Consider the following 18123-nt stretch of genomic DNA (forward strand, 5'->3'; position numbering starts at 1 on the left):
AAATAACAGCATAAATTTCATGAAAGCCAAATAGTTTATAGCAATTTAGTAGAGAAATGAGAGAATGACAATTGAGACTTGAGAGATGAGTGAAAAAATGAAGAAGATGGAGTCTATTTATGATTTTTCAAAAGGTTAAATTAGTAAATAATAAATGTGCTATTATTTTGAAAAAGCCTCCAAAAGGGCTATTTTGCAATTTCAGTTGTTGGGCAGTGGTCAAAATGAGAGCTGACCGTTGCCAACAGTCAAATGCCTTTAAAAATATTGAAATTATAGTCGTTGAACCAATCCGGGCTGGTCTAGGTAACTGGTTACTCTTTGATGTGACATTACTAATCTATAGTGGTCCGATCCACCGATAATAAAATTCAACCGGCACCGACCGATTCCCTGATCAGCTCGCCCATGTCCGACCCCTTATACGCCAGTCCGATCCGGTCGGAAACCAATCCGGTCCGGTCCGGAACTGGGCCAACTCGGCCCGATAGCCACCTTTAGGACTAGAATAAAAAATGACAAATCAAGAGCTTGATGCCAGTGCCTTATCCTCGATCCCCCGTAGATTTTAGCATCAACACAAACTACTAGTAATACAGCTAATTAATCAGAGAAGCACTTAGAATAAAATTAGAAATAATCTTTTTCAGGAGTAATACATATAGCTAACATAGAGAACATAAATTATTTCCAATCATAAATTTTGGTTATAGAAGAGGGATTAGAATCTGGATCTACATTAGTAAAATAGAAGCCATCTGATTTCACTATCCAAAAGCAATCAGATGTATCAAGTCCTCCATGATCTGCACATGCCCCTGAGTCTCTAAACACCTCAAATGCTTTGTCTTCTGAACCCCACCAAAAATGACAGAAGAAAACTGTCTCTACAAAAAAATGCAGTCCGAATGTGAACATAAAGTCTTGGTTAAACTTGGGGTAATGATATCCAAGATCGTCGTCTCCAGATGCACAATGAAATATTAATTGAGGAGACGTCGCGTTAATACGGTCCATTATATGAACAGAAATAGGAGGAATACCAAACTGTATAAGTCTGGATTTGGTTTTCATATCAGTGACAACTTCCCTACCAGTAGCATTGATTTCTTGTGTAAAATAAAATGTTAAAATGAACAAGCAAAAAATCTGCTTGAACAAAATGCAGCCCATGTTTTTTGTATACAAGTTGATAAAATCTCTTTCTCTGAGTTTTATCTTCCCTTTTAAGGGGAAACACGTTGTGTATAATAATATATATGCAGGCTAATTATTCTTCTCAGTAAATGGTCAAACAAGAAGTTATAAATTATTTTTGCTTTTGTCATAATTTGAGATAAGACAGCGGGTTTTTAGATAGTTACTTAATAATATTCAAATTGCAACAGATTACACTCTATAGATTTCGCAACAGGGTTCAATAAATGTTAAGTTTTTCATTCTTTCTTTTTCTGCCATAATTGTGTGATTATGACGTAACATAGTGAGAATTGGTCTTATTTAGAGAGTTATTTATGCAAAATCCAAATTTAAAATGATTATTGCTGATGACAATGGAGTACATGGTAGTAAGCCAAAATAAACTTAATTAAACCAATTATATGATAATTCGATGTCTTTATCATATTCAGTTTGAGTTTGCATGTTTTTCTAATTTTGAGATTAGTGTTTTATCGACAATTTCAGTTTGTAAGCCTTTTTTCTGGGTTAGGTTCAATTTCCTACTCATGTTATTTTGGTTTTCAGAAACAAATCGCCTAGAACTCTAACCTTTGGATTAAGGTGTTCAGTCAAAAAAACACCTAAACAGCATAAGGTTCATTTTGTACAACAAACTTTTCAAGTAGATTAGTCTTGAAATTGCAAGACTAACTTTCATCTTGTTACAAAGTTGTTTAAGAAATACGTGCTCCAATCATTTTACCTTCGATGTGTATTTCAGTTTAGCGTGACATTTGCCAGGACACTATCAATATCAAGTCCAGAGTTACTGGTAACTTTTCACAGGTAATTTAATAGGTTTTTCATACACACGGAATACCATTTTCAACAATATTCAATTTCGATACCCAACTAATGTTTGAAAAGCATGTGTCCAGATTCAGTGCTCATTGAAATAATATACAGCTGCATCCAGTATGAGGCGAGATCAACAAGCGGGAACTTTGGGACTAATAAAACTTCTAGGAATAAATTTAGGTATTGGCAAGGGCAGAAGATGTTACGTTAGTCAGATGGCACAAAAAGAAAGCAATATACTTTCTTCATTACTATATGGGAAAATTACATATAGTAGCGACCAATACATTTGAAATACAGAAGAAAATGTCCGAGGAAAAGAAATTTTCAATAAAATCATTGTTTGTATTAATTCAAACTCCAGCAACCAGGACAAAAAAAAGGGGAGGATGACATTTAATTGCAACATCTATCTACAAAGATGTGTATACCAATTCTACTAGTATAACATGCTCGAAATCGAAAGGAGCTCACCGTGAAGAACAAGAACAAGCAACCACCCCCAACAAGAATATATATGAATCAATCTTCTCAAAATTACCTAATTTATGATCTATAACCAGATCCAGACTGTGGTGGGCCAGGCGGCAACCTGTTAGGGGTGCGACGGCCAGCAGAACTCGAGCGTGTATTTGCATTACCATTTTCAGCAGCCTCACTGTAGCGGCGACTGCTACCACCTGACCCATACCTAGAGAGACTAGAAGGGCCATTTGCAGCAGCATCAAATGCAGATCTCCAATCATCACCAGATGACGGGCCTGATGCTGTTGGGCTACTTTCTGCAGAAATAAAGCGCACAATATGAATTTGAGAAGTGCAAAATCTAAAATACCTCAACAAGACAAGAATATGGTCTTTCACAAACCAAAACCTGCAGAAATGAAAGAATAAGTCAACACCCGATATGGCATCCACGGGTTTCAGGGAGAGGAGATAAAAAAGAGGTGGTGCTATTAACCACTGGCATCAATTTACCCCAAATTGCAGTTTGAGTGTAACAGAATCCAGACAAGGGAGACACAAAGCTAGCCAGGAACTAACTGGAAATTAGCTGAACATGAAGTATTAGCTACTAAGACCTATCAGCAATCATAGAAATACTTTAAGAAGCATAATGCTTTCAAAAGTACATGGGAAGTTTGTTTCAACTAATTTAACAGATAATAAACATTTTCACTCAAACCCAAATAAAGTAATAAAACAAATAAAACTTGTGGGACTTCAATTGTCCTCAGACAAGGAAAACAAATGAGCAACCTATAAGGGATGATTACCTGCTTCACCATTTGCGTAACTGGCAGCAGCAGCTGCTCTATTGTCATGGATACTGAGCTGTCTAGTAAGCTTAGAAAGAAGAGAAGATTGTTTCTGGATGCGCTCTCTCCTTCGTTTTACATTCTGGTCCTCCTGGAGCAGCTCTTCAATCTTTGCAGTGCTTTGGGCACTAAAATCCAATAAGTCAAAACAATATCAATACACTTACCCAGGCAAATACCGACAAAATGAACTTCTCAATATAATAAACCCAGAAGAAACAAACAAAAACAGTCTCTAAGGATGATGGTTTAATACACAGGTTCTTGCAGCAACTGCAGGTTTCCATGTTACAACTCCTCCTGTTGGCCAAATTGAAAGTTTATATTTCCTTCTACCAATTTATTGAAAAAAGAATAGAAACTTTGCTGTGTGGTGCAACAGATTAAAAGGAAAAATTCGTATTGAAATAGGAAATAAGTTCTATGTGGCTTTTGATAATTTTTTAGAAAGATGGCTGTTCAAATTGCTGAAGAAAAGCACAGTTGCAAGTGGTCCTTTAGATGATGGCCATTATCTTACGACCATTTGCAACAGCATCCTTACTGTCAGACAAGCAAATACAACATGACACAGCAGATGAAAGATGTTGAGAAACAAAATCCGCACGGAAAATTTGGACTGTTTACCTGATAGAACTATACAATTTAGTAAGCATGTCTTCTTTGGCCTTCTCTACTTGGCAGAGAACAACTGCCTGAAACCAAATAAACAATGCACCATGTGAGATGGCTTTACACGAATGAACAAGGAGAAGTGTACAGGACATGCAAGATTAAGACCGACTTTTGGCACATTGGCTGCAAGACTGTTTAGAACAGCTTCAACATAACCACGCACTTCTTGAGCCATCCATCGAAGTTCTTCTTCAGGATCCACCGGTCTTCTAGTCATTGTTTCCTAAAACACAGCAAAATTAATAAACTAAAAACAAGTGGTTGGGGAAATTAGTTCACAGCTTAAGAAAACCACAACAGGAGACTTGAAATACAACTATCAGAAAGAGTACAAAAACAAACATGAAGATCACAAGGAAAAAGTTTTATAAGCAAAGGATAATTATTTGCTGAACAAGGGCCCTTTTCGGGAAGCACAAGTGAAATCAATGTCTAGTTTCTTACAAGAGATCCATCTGAAAGACTATGTCGGATAGGCGGCCCAGATTCACCCTTAACTTGACCGCCTTTAGAGCTGATGACAGTTCTCAATTTACTTAACCACTCCATTTTATCTGCCACACTCTCGGCCTTCAAGATAACAGCGCTGTGTGCTGCAACCAATTATATTTTTTCTTCTGAGTTATTCAAAATAACAAAACAAACAGGGAGATAGCAAAGGCTTCCAGAGATAGCATACCCTTTAAAACTGTTTTATATGGAACCCGGCTCGTAATTTTAAATACAAGATTGGGTGCTTTTGCAACATCAGGCCCATTTGCCTTTTTGTCTTTGGAACTTTTGGCAGGTGCTGGAGCTTCTTCTTCGTCAGGAACTTCTTCAAGATTACATTCCTGTGTATCACACGACCATGTTATTGTAGTAAACTAGTAGGGGTTCGATATACTAGCCTTTTTATACAGAAGCAGCATAAGCATTAGCGGCACAGGACTATGTAACCCAAAACAGAGGTAAAAATGATGATACAGCTGCTAGGGGTTTATGCCAAATTACTAAGGGGTTGTTTGGTAGGGTGCATAAGAATAATGCTTAATAGGATGTATTAGTAATGCTGGTATTAGTTATGCTTGCATTAGTTATGTTGGTATTAGTTATGCAGACATATTTCTTATTCATTGTTTGGTTTGATGTATTAAAGCATTGCACAGTTTCTAAAAGAATTGTTTGTTTACAAAAATGCCCTCAAAACTAGTCCACACTCTAACTTTTTAAAAGAAACATATATTGAGAAATGTTTTTATATGAAAGTTAAAAAAAATTATTTTATTTGTCTACCTATATTGTAAAATAAAATTAAATATTTATTTATAAAAAAGGAAATATGTTAAGTATTTATTTATTTACTAGGGATATAATTTTAATTTTCACTATTTGGATTATTTTGAACTTGCATTAATATACTAACTAGCATATTTTAATCAAGCATAAATTTTGAAGGACAATTTTGTCTTTAACTAAGCTAATGCATGCATTAAAACCCATTGCATTGCTAATACCATTGTTTTCTATGCATTAGTTATGCATAGGATAATACCAAATAGGATGTATAACTAATGCTTGCATAACTAATGCATAGGTTCAAAATGTCTACCAAACAATGTATTATTAATACACAAAGCTAATGTATGCATTAGCTTATCCAATACATCCTACCAAACGACCCCTAAGTGTGATGCCAAATCATAGTGTGTGGTCCATCAAATTACAGTGAACAAAGACTGCAGTAAGCAAACCAACTTCAATCACTGACAATCAGGTCATGAAAATGGAGACAGTCTAGAAAGAGTCAATGGTGCAGACCTTAAAGAGTGCCTATTTGGGACGCTGAATGTGGCACTGTAAGAAAATTTGATGAGCTTAAATAAGGAAGCAAATTATGAGAGGCTTTTTGTTTAATGAATTCAAACAAAAAGGAAAGCAATTAGAAGGAACAGAGAAGAGCTTTAAAAAGAATCTTAAGGCAAAGGGAGTTCGAGAATATGCTGTTTCATTAACCCCACTGGGTGGGATTCTACTGGGTTGTTGTTGTTGTGTATTAACCCCACTGGAAAGAAAATCAACAAACTTTTGAATGTGAACCATAGCCAAGGGAAAGGAGTGAAGAATCATGATATAACTCAAAAATGGTCTTGTTTATCACTACTTTGCTCAAGTATCCATAATGGCCTTGCCTATTCATAATTTTGTGCGTGAATTTCTGGCAGATTCTCTATGGTTATGCCCATTCTGACGTTCAAATTAATATAATTTGCATTTAAGAAAAAGCCGAAGGATATATTTAAGTTTAAGCCATAACCCATATTGCAAATCAAAGACATAACATACCTCCAACGTTATGACACCACGAAAATGACGTTCTTCTTGTTTCTTCGTGTATCCAAGCTGAAAAGAGATTTCACATTAGAGGTATCACCAAAACTTTAAGCATAGTTCGCACAGAAATTAACTCCGGGTTCAAATTTTCTTTAAGAGAATAACCAATATGACTGAAACGCTCTAAAAGGAAACACTATAGCAACAAAGTTAATGCCTCATGTAAATGTTCCTGCTTTTTAGGTTAAGTTCCTTATGGTGAATGAGAAAAATCCAAAATTATTGATGAAGTTTTTTAATATGTTTTTGATAAAAGAGAGAAATCCCAAAATTCACCACACTTGTCTTTGCAGTTAAAGGATGTAGATTTTATCAAGCCTTTAGGTATAACATTATGTTACAATGTCGATAGTTTATATCAAGTTGGTAGTAGAAGGCCAAGTTATCTCTATTCGTGTAAAAAATTGCTGAGCATCACCTACTGACCTTTCCAGTTTTCTCATTCAAAACAAACCATCGCTTACTCCACCCATTTGTTTTGGCACTTCTCTTCAATAAGAAACCTGGCAGTTACAAAAGCTATTGATAAATAACAGTTTTAAACTAAAGGTAATTAGAAGACGAGTAAGGATCAATTACCACCAATTTTTTCAAGATTACTACATATTACTGCTTCTAATGGTATCAAAACCATTTTTAACCTATTAAAGAAACAAATGTTACACGTTCCGAGAAAATCGACCGGGAGAATATAGAATTGATCCACCTTTGACCTTGGCAGCTGGTCAAACAACAATTTCAAAAAGAACAGAATGCACAAACATCCCCATTCATTTGCTGAATATACTTGTGAGCTCCCCACACACAGACATGGTGAACTCACACCAAAAGAAATGTGACACTACGACATGTATTGTATTTAGGCTTTGCCTCCAGTTATGCAAATTCATACTAATGATAACTCTCATCTAAAAGGGAACACAGGAAACAAAATTCCTAAAACAGGAAATATATTTAAAGAAATGGATACCAGCGGTAATTTCTCCCTCAGGCCCTGCTGTTTTCAAAGCCGAGCCTTCTGATGCATCCTTGTCCTGCTGGCTGGGTTTTTCTTTCATAGATTTCAAGCTTCCTCCACCTTGCTGGGCTCCAGTTTGAGGACTAGTTGCCTAAATCAATAATTAAAGACACTTAGAAGACAGTACAGAGAAGACAACTAATAAGCTTAAGTGAAAAATTGCAGAACATAGAAATGCATACGGAGAAAACAAACTAATTTAAAGAATAAAAAGGTAAAGTTCCTAAGGCAATGATTTGCAAGACATCATAATGAGTTGAATGAGATAATAGTCTTAAGCATTTGGGAAAAAGAATCTTGATTACCCTATTCAATATTGATTGCTCTGATTCATGTGCCTTCTTCGAACCCCGATTCTTTAGCTCATCTTCTCGTCTCTGTCTGTCCATTCTGGAAAAGAGCCGCGTAGACGTTATGAGAATGCTTTAATTTTGCTAAACATGAGTATGTTTTTACCTGCTATACTAATCACTAGCCATACCAACAAATACAGCAATTTCAAGAAAAGAAGACGATATTTTTAGGAAAGAACATTGGAAGCAACCATCTTTATTTCCCCAATGTTATAACACTCTACACTGAATAAAAGAACCCAAGAAAAACAAAGCAAATGATCCCTGGGAAGAAAAGCAATGCCATGAAAAGATTGACCTCAAATAATCCGTAAAGATGCAAAAAAAAAAAAAAAAGATTAATTGTATGTCCTTCAATTTTTCCGCTCACATTTAGACATGCGATATAATTTGTGCATCAGGATTTGGCCATATAAAAACTGTTAGTAGCTACAAAGAACTAACACCAACATGTTTTGCACATCTTCAGATTGGCCCATGTGCCTCATTGAGCTAGCATATACAGAAAGCAAAAGGGAGTAGAAGCAGAGAGAAAGATTTTTTTTCCCAGAAGAAAAGGATACATTGCTGCTAGTGATTGAAGGAGGTTCACAGATGGCTATTATAAATGGAGGATAAGCATTCTTATGTCTCCGCTTAGCATTTGTCATTGTGAGATTTAAAGCTTTGCTTTGCATGAAACAAGAACCTCTAAGCAAGTGAAGTGCAGTATCAACCACATCCAATAATTGAGCACCAAAAAGATGATGAAAGCGAACAAAAAAAGAACACAAACATGTGTCCAACCATTGAAGCCAAAACATTCAAAGTTATTTCAGAATTCCAACTCTATTAGCTACACCAAAAGTGCATTATATTTCCTGCTTATTGCAATCAATTTTCCCGATATTACAATATCTATGTCAACAGTACAATCTCATAGATCATCATGAACTCTGGTATCACAAAACAATAAGCTTAAGATACAGGGACCAACATGATGAAATATTGAAACAAATTACATGTAGACATGATATAAAAGTATTTGATAGGGATACTTTAAGAAATGAAAACAAGTATTAAATTCTTAGACAATCATCAAACATACCTCCTCTGCACCAAGCGGATAAAGTGTTGAGGGGGGACAAAAGCTCGCTCCATGTCGACAAGGGCAACTACCATTTTCTTGGCATCAGTTTTAAACCCATCCAATGCAGCGGAAGCAATTGCTACAACCTAGTATAACCAAGTAAATATTTTCACTGAAAGTCGTCATAGCTGCCACAAAAATTTGTATGTGTTCATAATAACTAGAAAAGAGAATCTGGAGTTGCTAGACATCACTACCTCTCTCTTGAAAGGAGGATATCGTCCAAGTCCAGGAGTGGCATTTGCAGCAGAGGAGACAAGATCAACAAGTACACGGTGCACCTATGTAAAGGTTCACATAGAGAGCTCGAATTAGAACAAAACTGCATAGCTTGAAAAACTAGAAACACATCCTGATAGCCAAGGAAAATATCCAACAATATAAGAACCTAGCAGTTAGACTTGCTGCTTCATTTTTTTCATTTTTCTTTCTCCTTTTTGGATAGCAAAATAGAGAAATATATTAGAGATGGAACTCAAGAGTGCAACCATTTAGAAGAGCCCAAATATTTTTTTGACAGTAATAATTTTATAGATTTGGGAAATGTTCCCATATACTAGCAGTGTGCCGAAAAATAGAGAAACCACAAAGATTGTAGTTATCTACGAAAGACATCCAATCAACTATACAAACAGGGTCCTTGTGGGTGTACCAAAATCATGAGGCTATTCCTCAAATGTACAGAGTGCTTTTTAACACCTTCAAGGCTCTCCTATACGTTTCCTTCCAAAGAACACAACGCCATGCGTCTTCATAGAGCTACAAGCCCAAATACAAAGAGAACCACTTTCTTTTTTTGGATAGTCACAAAGAAGTCACACTCGTAAAAGAACATCTTCTTTCATCGGCCCCTTGGCATCCTATTCCCACCATGTACCAAAAGGCAGATAAAAACTTTTGAGAATTCCGAGTTTTCGACGACTTGGCTCTCACTAGTCATCATCCCTTAAAAGAAGGGATGGGTTGCACAACCACCTCTCATTGACTATTCACAATACAGAAAGGTGCCCAATGCTTTGGAAAATTCAGTTACTATCTTCCTTTAACACTTCCAAGTTCGCCCATCAACTACATGAACCACTATGTTCATTGTCGATACGAAGCCTAAAGCTATCCTTCCATATTTGTCTTCTCTTTCCCCTCTATGATCAAAGCCACTACCACACAAGGAAAAAGCAAAAAAAAAACAATCAAAAAGTACCACTTTTAATCCCATCCACGTCAAATTACGCCAGAAACCCAAACTATGCACAATAAAGATCAACTAGGCACCATTTCTCCCATCTCATAGCCCCGTCGAACAAGAATCCAACAAATTGCTTAATTAAACTTCCATGCTCAACTTTCCTGGAGAAAAAACTCTCAACTTCTTCCATAACTCTTGAAACCACAACACATTCTAGATTTCCATACTCCACACAATCAACTCTCATAGAAGCCAAGGATGAAACCTACAAGGCCAACCGCAAAACACCATATGCAAGCCTCCATTTCAATCATCCCGCTCCAATACGATGTGTGACATCATCATCAATCTCCTCATTACCTTGGATTACATACCCAAGGTACTTGAAAATCCTTCTTATCAAACCTCACTTATTGTTATTTTCATTTAATTTAATAATAATAAATTACAATTTACAATGTTAATATCCCAAGCTCACAGGCACCCAATGGTGCGGCCTAATGGCTAATGAAGTGGGTTGAAAACTATACGGTTTCAGGTTAAAATTCTAGTGTAGGCAAAAACACTATGCGATCGCATCCGTCTGTCCAAGCCTTGGTGGACAGAATTACCTCATATCTATTACTGGTGGGAGATAGAATGTATCTCGTGTAATTATTCGTAAGGTGCCAGCAAACTGGTCTTGAAACCACGGGTATAAAAAAACCAAGCTCACAAAGTAAAAGCATAAAACATCAGGACAACTCCAAAAGGCAAAGAAAAAAAAGACGTTGCCATTTCTTCTAGGCGAATATACGCTTTGAGACTTTGTCATACTGCATAATGATAAAAGTTAAGAGACTCTTTAATGTTGTGCGTGGTACTTTTGTAATTTTTGGTGATTAAGTATTTAAATTAATGAGTTAATTTATTAATAGAATTTACCTCATCAACACAAAGACGTGAAGGTTCTTTTGCAAGCTCCAAGACACCTTTTATCAAAGACCTCAACCCTTTCTCGGGAGAAATCAGGTAAGGCTGATAACCATCGGCTTCTAACACAATCTGGTGGCAAGCAAAAACAATTACCAAATAAACAAAGAGCAAACTTGCAGTCGGCGGTATAGGAGAAAATGCACATTATTGAAAACTAGTGGTGGAAAATAAATACCCGCTTGACATTGTTTATGTCAAAGTGTCTATCTAAGGGGAGCTGCTTTATCCTATTAGGGAAGTTCCCCTCGAAACTTGCAACCACTTTCCATCCATCACCCTGAAAGAAACGAAAGAGCTCTAAAATCTGAATGCATGGTGAAGAATTTAAGAACCCTAACTATATAACAGATGTATTGTAACATATATATCAAAGGGACAACTCTTTTCTTTCCTTCTTCTTTATTTGGAGGAGGGAAGGGGTAGGGGTATTAGTCAAAAAAGACACCCTACAGCGCAAATCATGCGGTGTATGGGTAACGTAGGACAACATAGTAGATTAAACAAAGTCCATATATGATAGATAATGCAGCACATAGAAAACATAGGATGAGCAACAGATTGATTTAGGTATTTAAGAGATTAAGAAAATAATTACACAAAGAGACAAACAGAAAAAAAGAGAACTCAAAAATTACATGTAAAAAATTATAATTGAAGCATGAACATCGCTATCATATCTACCAAAGAGGATTTTCTTAATCCAAACAGTAAATCTATATGGATAATCCGACATTCCTCGGCGTGTTCATATATTTTTGAACTGCACACATTAGGTACACAATTTTCAACAGTCTTTATAAGCACAATATATTGAATAATACAAGCACTGTACTTTTCACAGTAAGGGTATCACCAAATTTCTTTGCAGGTAAACCTTAATAAATAAAAGCTAGTTGCCAAACAACGATAATATACTGCCAAAAAGTAGTATCAAAATATTGGGTATTTGCAATTGCAAAGACTGAATAAGAAAATTAAGAGTTCTCTTATATTTTACCCACCTCGCCGCCAGTGATATGCAGCAGAAACTTATCCTCAAATTCACGGCAAAGCTCAAGTGCCAAGGCTTTGGTACCTTCAGCACTATTAACCATTTGCTCCCCAAGCCTCACCAACTCATCCTGTACAACTTGAGACTTCCCCTGAAGCCTGCAGGAGCGAACTCGCAAGTATGAATAAATTGATGGCACACAAATTTTTTTCTTTTTGAGACGGCAACATATTTTACAAATAAGTTAAAGTAGCACTTATCACAAAGATTGTGGTAAAAGAAAATAAAGTTACAAGAGCCCCAAAAAAAGAACAAAAATGTGTGGTTGTTACAAGGCCCCAATGATGTCAGCTATAGACTTTGCATCTTCTACAAGGGCTTCTATACACCGAAAGTGAAAAAAAATATACAGTTCACCTTGATCTTCTGTCCAGAACTAAATCGATCTTTAAAGCATCTAGAGTCATTAGTTGACAACTTGACATCAATTAAGGAAAAAGAAAGGGTCAATAGATGACATAAGTAAGCATAACGATCAGAACACACCAATATTCATCCATATTCGAGAGAGAAAGTTTGATTAATAATGGCATTATACGGATGGAGGAATTGGGACAAATCCAATCACTTTGATAGTTTTCCTAAAAAATTATAAAAATAAAAATCTTGTAAAGGGCATCGCGTCACCAATCATATCAAATATTAGTAGGAAGGTAAGTAAAAAAAACCTAGATTCTCTATTTTATTTGACAATGTAAATAATCCGGATCTTTCTTAAAAGAGCTATCTTATTCTTCTCTGAAAATCAAAATTTCACACTACCATCAGATACTCGCTATCACCTTATTTCCTGATTGCTCAAAAATTAAGTGGCTCGCCTTACTTTTCAAGCACTTCTCTATTAGCATAACAGTTTTTTCCAGCTTTAGAAATAACAATAAAAGTATGATTTGCTGTACCTCGAAAATGATAAAGGTAATTTTACTTCCAAATTAGACAAAATTCTAATTGAAAATAGAATTGGTTTGATTCGAAACTATGGTGTAGCTAAAACAAAGAGATTAACACCATTTTTTCACAATCAATAGCTTCTGCTGATAAAGAAAAAGTTAAATGGATAGTTAGATCTTTGTATGAAAAAACAATAGAGGCATTCAAGCAGGTGAGATTACCCGGAAAGCAGATTTGGAAGTCTGACTTTCATTCTATTGCGTATCTGGTGAGCAAGGGTCTCGACCAATGCTAACCTACCAAGCTTACTTTGAGGAGCTCCTGTCAAAATAGATTTTAAACTTTCACTCTCAGCTCGCCATGCAGTCTCCAATGAGTTATCAGATCCAACACTTCCAGACTGGGCAGAAGCTATGGAAACAGATTGACCAATCAAGGCAACCCAGGGGATATCAGCTGTACTTCGTGGTCCTTGACCCGACAAAAGAGCTTGAACAGCCGCAAGCACTTTTGGCTCTGAAGCTGCTTGATCTATCTTGCTAATAACACCGACTGTTCTGGTACCTAATGGAACAGAAATAAAGCAAACATGTGTAGAGTTTCATATATATAACAGACAGTGTGATTATGGATGAGCAGCTAGAAATAGAAAATGCCCATTTCACTCTTTCTTATCTCTGGAAGACACAAAACATTCTGGGAAATATAGACCTACATTCACTATCATACTCCTTCGCAATTCTGATAGCTTTACATGAAGCAACTTCAGGTGCCTGAGCAGCAGATATTACGACCAGCAATATGGCATCATTGTGCTCAACATATTCAGTCTGTTTCAAAAGATATCTCGGTAAGTATGAAGTCTAAGCTATCTGACAAATTTGACCATCATATTTGTATAAATACTCACCAATGAATCATCAAGGTTTCCCTTGTCAACCCCAGGCAAATCAATCAGCTTCAATGGTGGGGCTGTATGCAGTAAAAAGAAAAGGTAAATCAAAGGAAAGCCAGGAACCAGTATAGGTAGGTTTACAAGTGTCTCCAATTAAGTCTCTTACCCGTGCTTGTTCGTAGCTTCAAATATATTTCATCACGACTTTTGCTTGAAATTTTGCTAAGTCTATCCTGTAAAGAATGTCGAAGAGCACCTGCACAGATGAAACAAGAAATGTTAATCTATTTATTAGACACAAGAACTGGTTGATTATCCATTCTCTTGCTTCAGAGATCAGCTTCTCATTCATGTAAAAGACTAGCATTCCTCATAAACCCACAAGATCTCTAAGAAACTTACTTGCAGACACTGGCTGTGATTTACTGTCGATCTGCAAAACGATTGACTTACTGCTCAACGAACTATCTCGTTTTAGATCGATGCATATGGGGGCACGAGTAGCACCACCTTCACCTGTTGGCTGTGAATATAAGGATCGTATTAGGCATCAAAAGCACTACGATTTTGAAACTTGGGATTAAGAGTTCACCAGGCAAAATAAGATATGAAAAATAGCATTCCAATTGCACAGCAAGAAAACCATACCAAAGCAGGATGTCCAACTAGACTGTTAAGTACAGCTGATTTACCTGCACCCTGTAAAAAGTTTGCACAACTTAATGCATCAATATCTTCACAACAATTGACAGAGCAATTTGTGTATTAACACCTCATGCACAAAAGTTCATGGTGGAATAAACAAGACCATGCAGCTAAACAGACAGTCATATCCCTGTCACAAAAAAGACTTTCTTTTAATGGACAGACATTCAATAGTATCGTCCACATCGTCAATCTCACAACTCAATCAAATTACTAATGCTCTAGACAAGCAGTTCAAAAGAGTATGCATTGCCAAGTCAAGAATAATTTATACCAATCAACATTCTCTAGAAATTATCCAAAATATCTTCTAAATTGATTGAATGAAATAAGCCATGAAACAATGTAAAGTTCCATTCTGCACTAATTAAATTTTTTCTTCTGCTTTTATATTTGAGGTATAAGTGAACATATATTATGATGAAAGACACTGAAACAATAGTACTCCAAGAGGTTCTACCAAATTTTATGAAGTCTCACCATTTTTTCCATCTCTTAGAAATGGGATCAATGATGTTCATATAAATGGGATCAAATGATGTTCATATAAATCTTCATGGCTCATAATTACCTATGCTATGACATTTTTACATTGTTTTAATCCCATATTAAAAATTCCCGGCTCTGCAACTACTGAACTTGCATCACATCATCGCTTTATGTGATAGAATAATTGCTTTTAGTAGCAACTCTATATAAAACACTAGAAAGGTAGACATTACTCTAAATGTATGCTCAAGCTAATTGTACACCCTTTCACAGGCTGAACCTAAGTTGCTCGGACTCGGGTGAGGGTGTCCGATACAGGTGTGTGAATCTAGAGGTCGGATCCTTCGTGATATAAACTTTAAGATTCGGGGTATGGATACGGGGGCAAGGATTCGCCTAAACATAATTCAAATATCTAAAAATAAAGTTTGAAACTATGTCTAAACTATGCGACATTATGCGGAAAATTTACAAGGTATTCCGAGAAAGAGAAAATATTGATCAAGAGGAAAATCCAAGAACGAGATAAAAAGAAAATGCCTGACATAGAAATTTCTATATAAAAGGTATTACATTTTCTTCAATTTAACCCTAGCTTTTACTTTGATTTCAAAAATCATTGTATATGTCCCAAATTTCTCCGCACCAAAATCACTTGACCAGATCCGGTATGAATTCCACGCCCGCGTCGTGTCGGGTGCAGCACCCAAAATGAAGAATCCGAGCAACTTAGGGCTGAACCAATTCTCCATTTTTGCTTCACACACAGGATAGTAAGAAACTATCTGGACACATGCGTACATCTTTGATGATACAATAACTATGGAAGGATTTTTTTAAGAGAAATAGTCAGTCACCTTAATATTGAATAATTTCAGCTTATTCAATGCAACATTCGCTGACAATAAACTGAAGCAAGCATCTACAAAACCAAATTGAAACAAAACACGAAAAAGGCCAACAAAATACAGAGAATATCAACTTCATACATTAGATCCTCCACTAGTCAACTAATAGTAAAATTCCCCTCGAAAAGATTGCAATCTCAACTACCACTAGTACTTCTTTTCGAGTTTATTATCAACTACTCTTAGCTGAAATCCAATGGTTTTAATTCAACCCTAGATCGTCGGAGAATAATACGAATCACAAAACAGCAAGTTTCACAGATCGAATCAGCACGCACCAACTAGCAAACCTAATCACTTAAATAACTTACAGTGCCACCGATAGCAACGACATTGAGAAAAGTGGACGACCGTTTGGAAGAAGTTTCATCCACGTCTTCGTCGGCAAGCAAAGCCGCAGCTTGCTTCATCGAATCTGATAGTTGTGCCAATTCCTCGATCGCCTCCATTTTTACTGTCTTCAAAAATCAAAACAGAAAACACGCAACGCGATCGTCACAGATCGGAGTTGAAAAGTGAAAAAACCTAGATTCGCGCAAAGAATGAGTGAGGATCTGAGTCAAAGGGAAGTAAAAACGGTGAGAATATGTGTAGAAATTGCTAGGGTTTTTACTCCGATGTACGCGTGACGACCGGATAGAGAGAGAGAGATTTGAAAAGTTTTGAAGTTTTTGAAAGAAATAATAATGATAATATTATGGAGAGAAGTTTTCAAAAATAGCGGAGGAAGGTTTCCTGAAATAGCTGTGTTGTGTAATACTAGTAGTAGATGGATAACTATTTACGATTTACCCGCACCCAATATTTACCCCAAGTAAAATAATTCAAATTAAAGTATAAATTCATATTGCTTAATCGTGATTGAGTGATAAATAACTTATATATAAAATAAATATATCATAAATATAAAAGAAAAGTTATAAAGTACCAAAAAATACAAAAAGTTTAGAAGAACTCAGTTTTGGATATACCAAGGTTAATTCTTTTTTACTGTTGGATTCGGTTAAAACCCCAACTAGAACCAGAAGTCGAAGCAGTTGGCTGCTGGCCGTCGCTCTCGACTCTAGTTGCCTACCAAGGGACACTTTAGAAAAGGAAAAAGATCAAATTAGTCCAAGAATTTTGCAAAAATAGTCTAAATATGCCCTTTATTAATAGTCGGGGTTCATTATGCTTTCGTCCTTACAAAAATGGCATATATTTGCCCTTATTAATTAACAAACATATTTTTAAAGATTAATTAGTCTATGATTAGCTTACTTTTGAACTATTCATCCATCTCAAATTATCTGTAGTGTTTTTTAAAATAGTTGGCCGGTCAAGAACTCTCATATTCAGAAGCTAAAAGTAACTGAAATGAGGATGTTGAGGTAGATGTGTGGGCATACCTGGTTGGATAATATTAGGGCTGAAGTTATTCAGAAAAAAGTAGGAGTGAGCCATGTGGAGGATAAGATGCGGGAGGCGAGGTTGAGATGGTTCGGACATGTTAAGAGGAGAAGTATAGAAGCCCCAGTTAGAAGGTGTGAGTGGTTAGTCTCGGTGGGTAGCAAGAGGGGTAGATGTACGCCTAAGAAGTCTTGGGAGTGGTTATTAGGCGGGACATGGCACAGGTAGAGCTGACTGAGGACATGGCCATAGATAGGAGGGTGTGGAGGTCAAATATTAGGGTAGAAGGTTAGTAGGTAGTCGAGCGTTTCTCTTTGTCTTACTCAGTTCGCTAGCATTAGTGTTAGTATGTTATCTTTTATTCATAAATGGCTTATTACTACCTAGAGTTTGACTGCATTCTTGGATTCAATCTTATTTTATTTTGTTGTTATTCCTACTTGTTGCAATTACCTTTTCTTTTTCAGTCGTTCTCTAGCCGAGGGTCTATCGGAAACAAACTCTCTGCCCTTCCAGGGATAGGGATAAGGTTGCGTACATCTTACCCTCCCCAGACCCCACTTATGAAAAAATACTGGGTTTGTTGTTGTTATTTTCTAAAAATAACTATCTCAAATTATTTACCATTTTAGAAGTTCAAAAAAATTCTTTTCTTTTACCTTTAATAGTAGTAATTATTCTTGAAGAATACTTCTCAATTATGGAGTAAATATTTAATGAACAAAGATTATATCCTAAGATATAAATA

The 18123-nt window shown here is 36.2% G+C and overlaps 2 protein-coding genes across 2 annotated transcripts; both read right to left on the reverse strand.

Annotated features, from left to right (window-relative positions):
* Positions 1-684: 684 nt before the first annotated feature.
* On the reverse strand, positions 685-1173 carry LOC142181691 (S-protein homolog 2-like). Its single transcript, XM_075255110.1, has one exon. It carries the CDS (start codon positions 1171-1173, stop codon positions 685-687), a length of 489 nt encoding a protein of 162 aa, XP_075111211.1.
* A 1170-nt stretch (positions 1174-2343) lies between these two features.
* LOC107772803 (dynamin-2A-like) lies at positions 2344-16737 on the reverse strand. Its single transcript, XM_016592274.2, has 22 exons — positions 16298-16737; positions 14533-14583; positions 14287-14407; positions 14051-14140; positions 13900-13961; positions 13705-13819; positions 13211-13553; positions 12049-12196; positions 11223-11324; positions 10997-11116; positions 9084-9167; positions 8845-8972; positions 7710-7794; positions 7357-7495; positions 6813-6889; positions 6339-6395; positions 4693-4846; positions 4458-4606; positions 4123-4236; positions 3966-4033; positions 3297-3466; positions 2344-2801 (listed from the first exon to the last, which is right to left on the reverse strand). The coding sequence occupies exons 1-22, from the start codon at positions 16433-16435 to the stop codon at positions 2566-2568; spliced, it is 2751 nt and encodes a 916-aa protein (XP_016447760.2). The 5' UTR covers positions 16436-16737; the 3' UTR covers positions 2344-2565.
* Between the last annotated feature and the right edge of the window lie 1386 nt (positions 16738-18123).

Source organism: Nicotiana tabacum, chromosome 6, assembly GCF_000715075.1.
Source record: "Nicotiana tabacum cultivar K326 chromosome 6, ASM71507v2, whole genome shotgun sequence".
Classification (NCBI taxonomy): Eukaryota; Viridiplantae; Streptophyta; class Magnoliopsida; order Solanales; family Solanaceae; genus Nicotiana; species Nicotiana tabacum.

What these genes read in the sequence shown, in the direction of transcription:
- LOC142181691 (XM_075255110.1), bottom strand. Translation starts at nt 1,173, where the DNA reads ATGGGCTGCATTTTGTTCAAGCAGATTTTTTGCTTGTTCATTTTAACA.
- LOC107772803 (XM_016592274.2), bottom strand. Translation starts at nt 16,435, where the DNA reads ATGGAGGCGATCGAGGAATTGGCACAACTATCAGATTCGATGAAGCAA. An exon ending in TGAGGGAGAAATTACCGCTG is followed by an intron (nt 6,890 to 7,356) that starts GTATCCATTTCT and finishes TGTAACTGCCAG; the next exon opens with GTTTCTTATTGAAGAGAAGT. An exon ending in ATATAAAACAGTTTTAAAGG is followed by an intron (nt 4,607 to 4,692) that starts GTATGCTATCTC and finishes AATTGGTTGCAG; the next exon opens with CACACAGCGCTGTTATCTTG.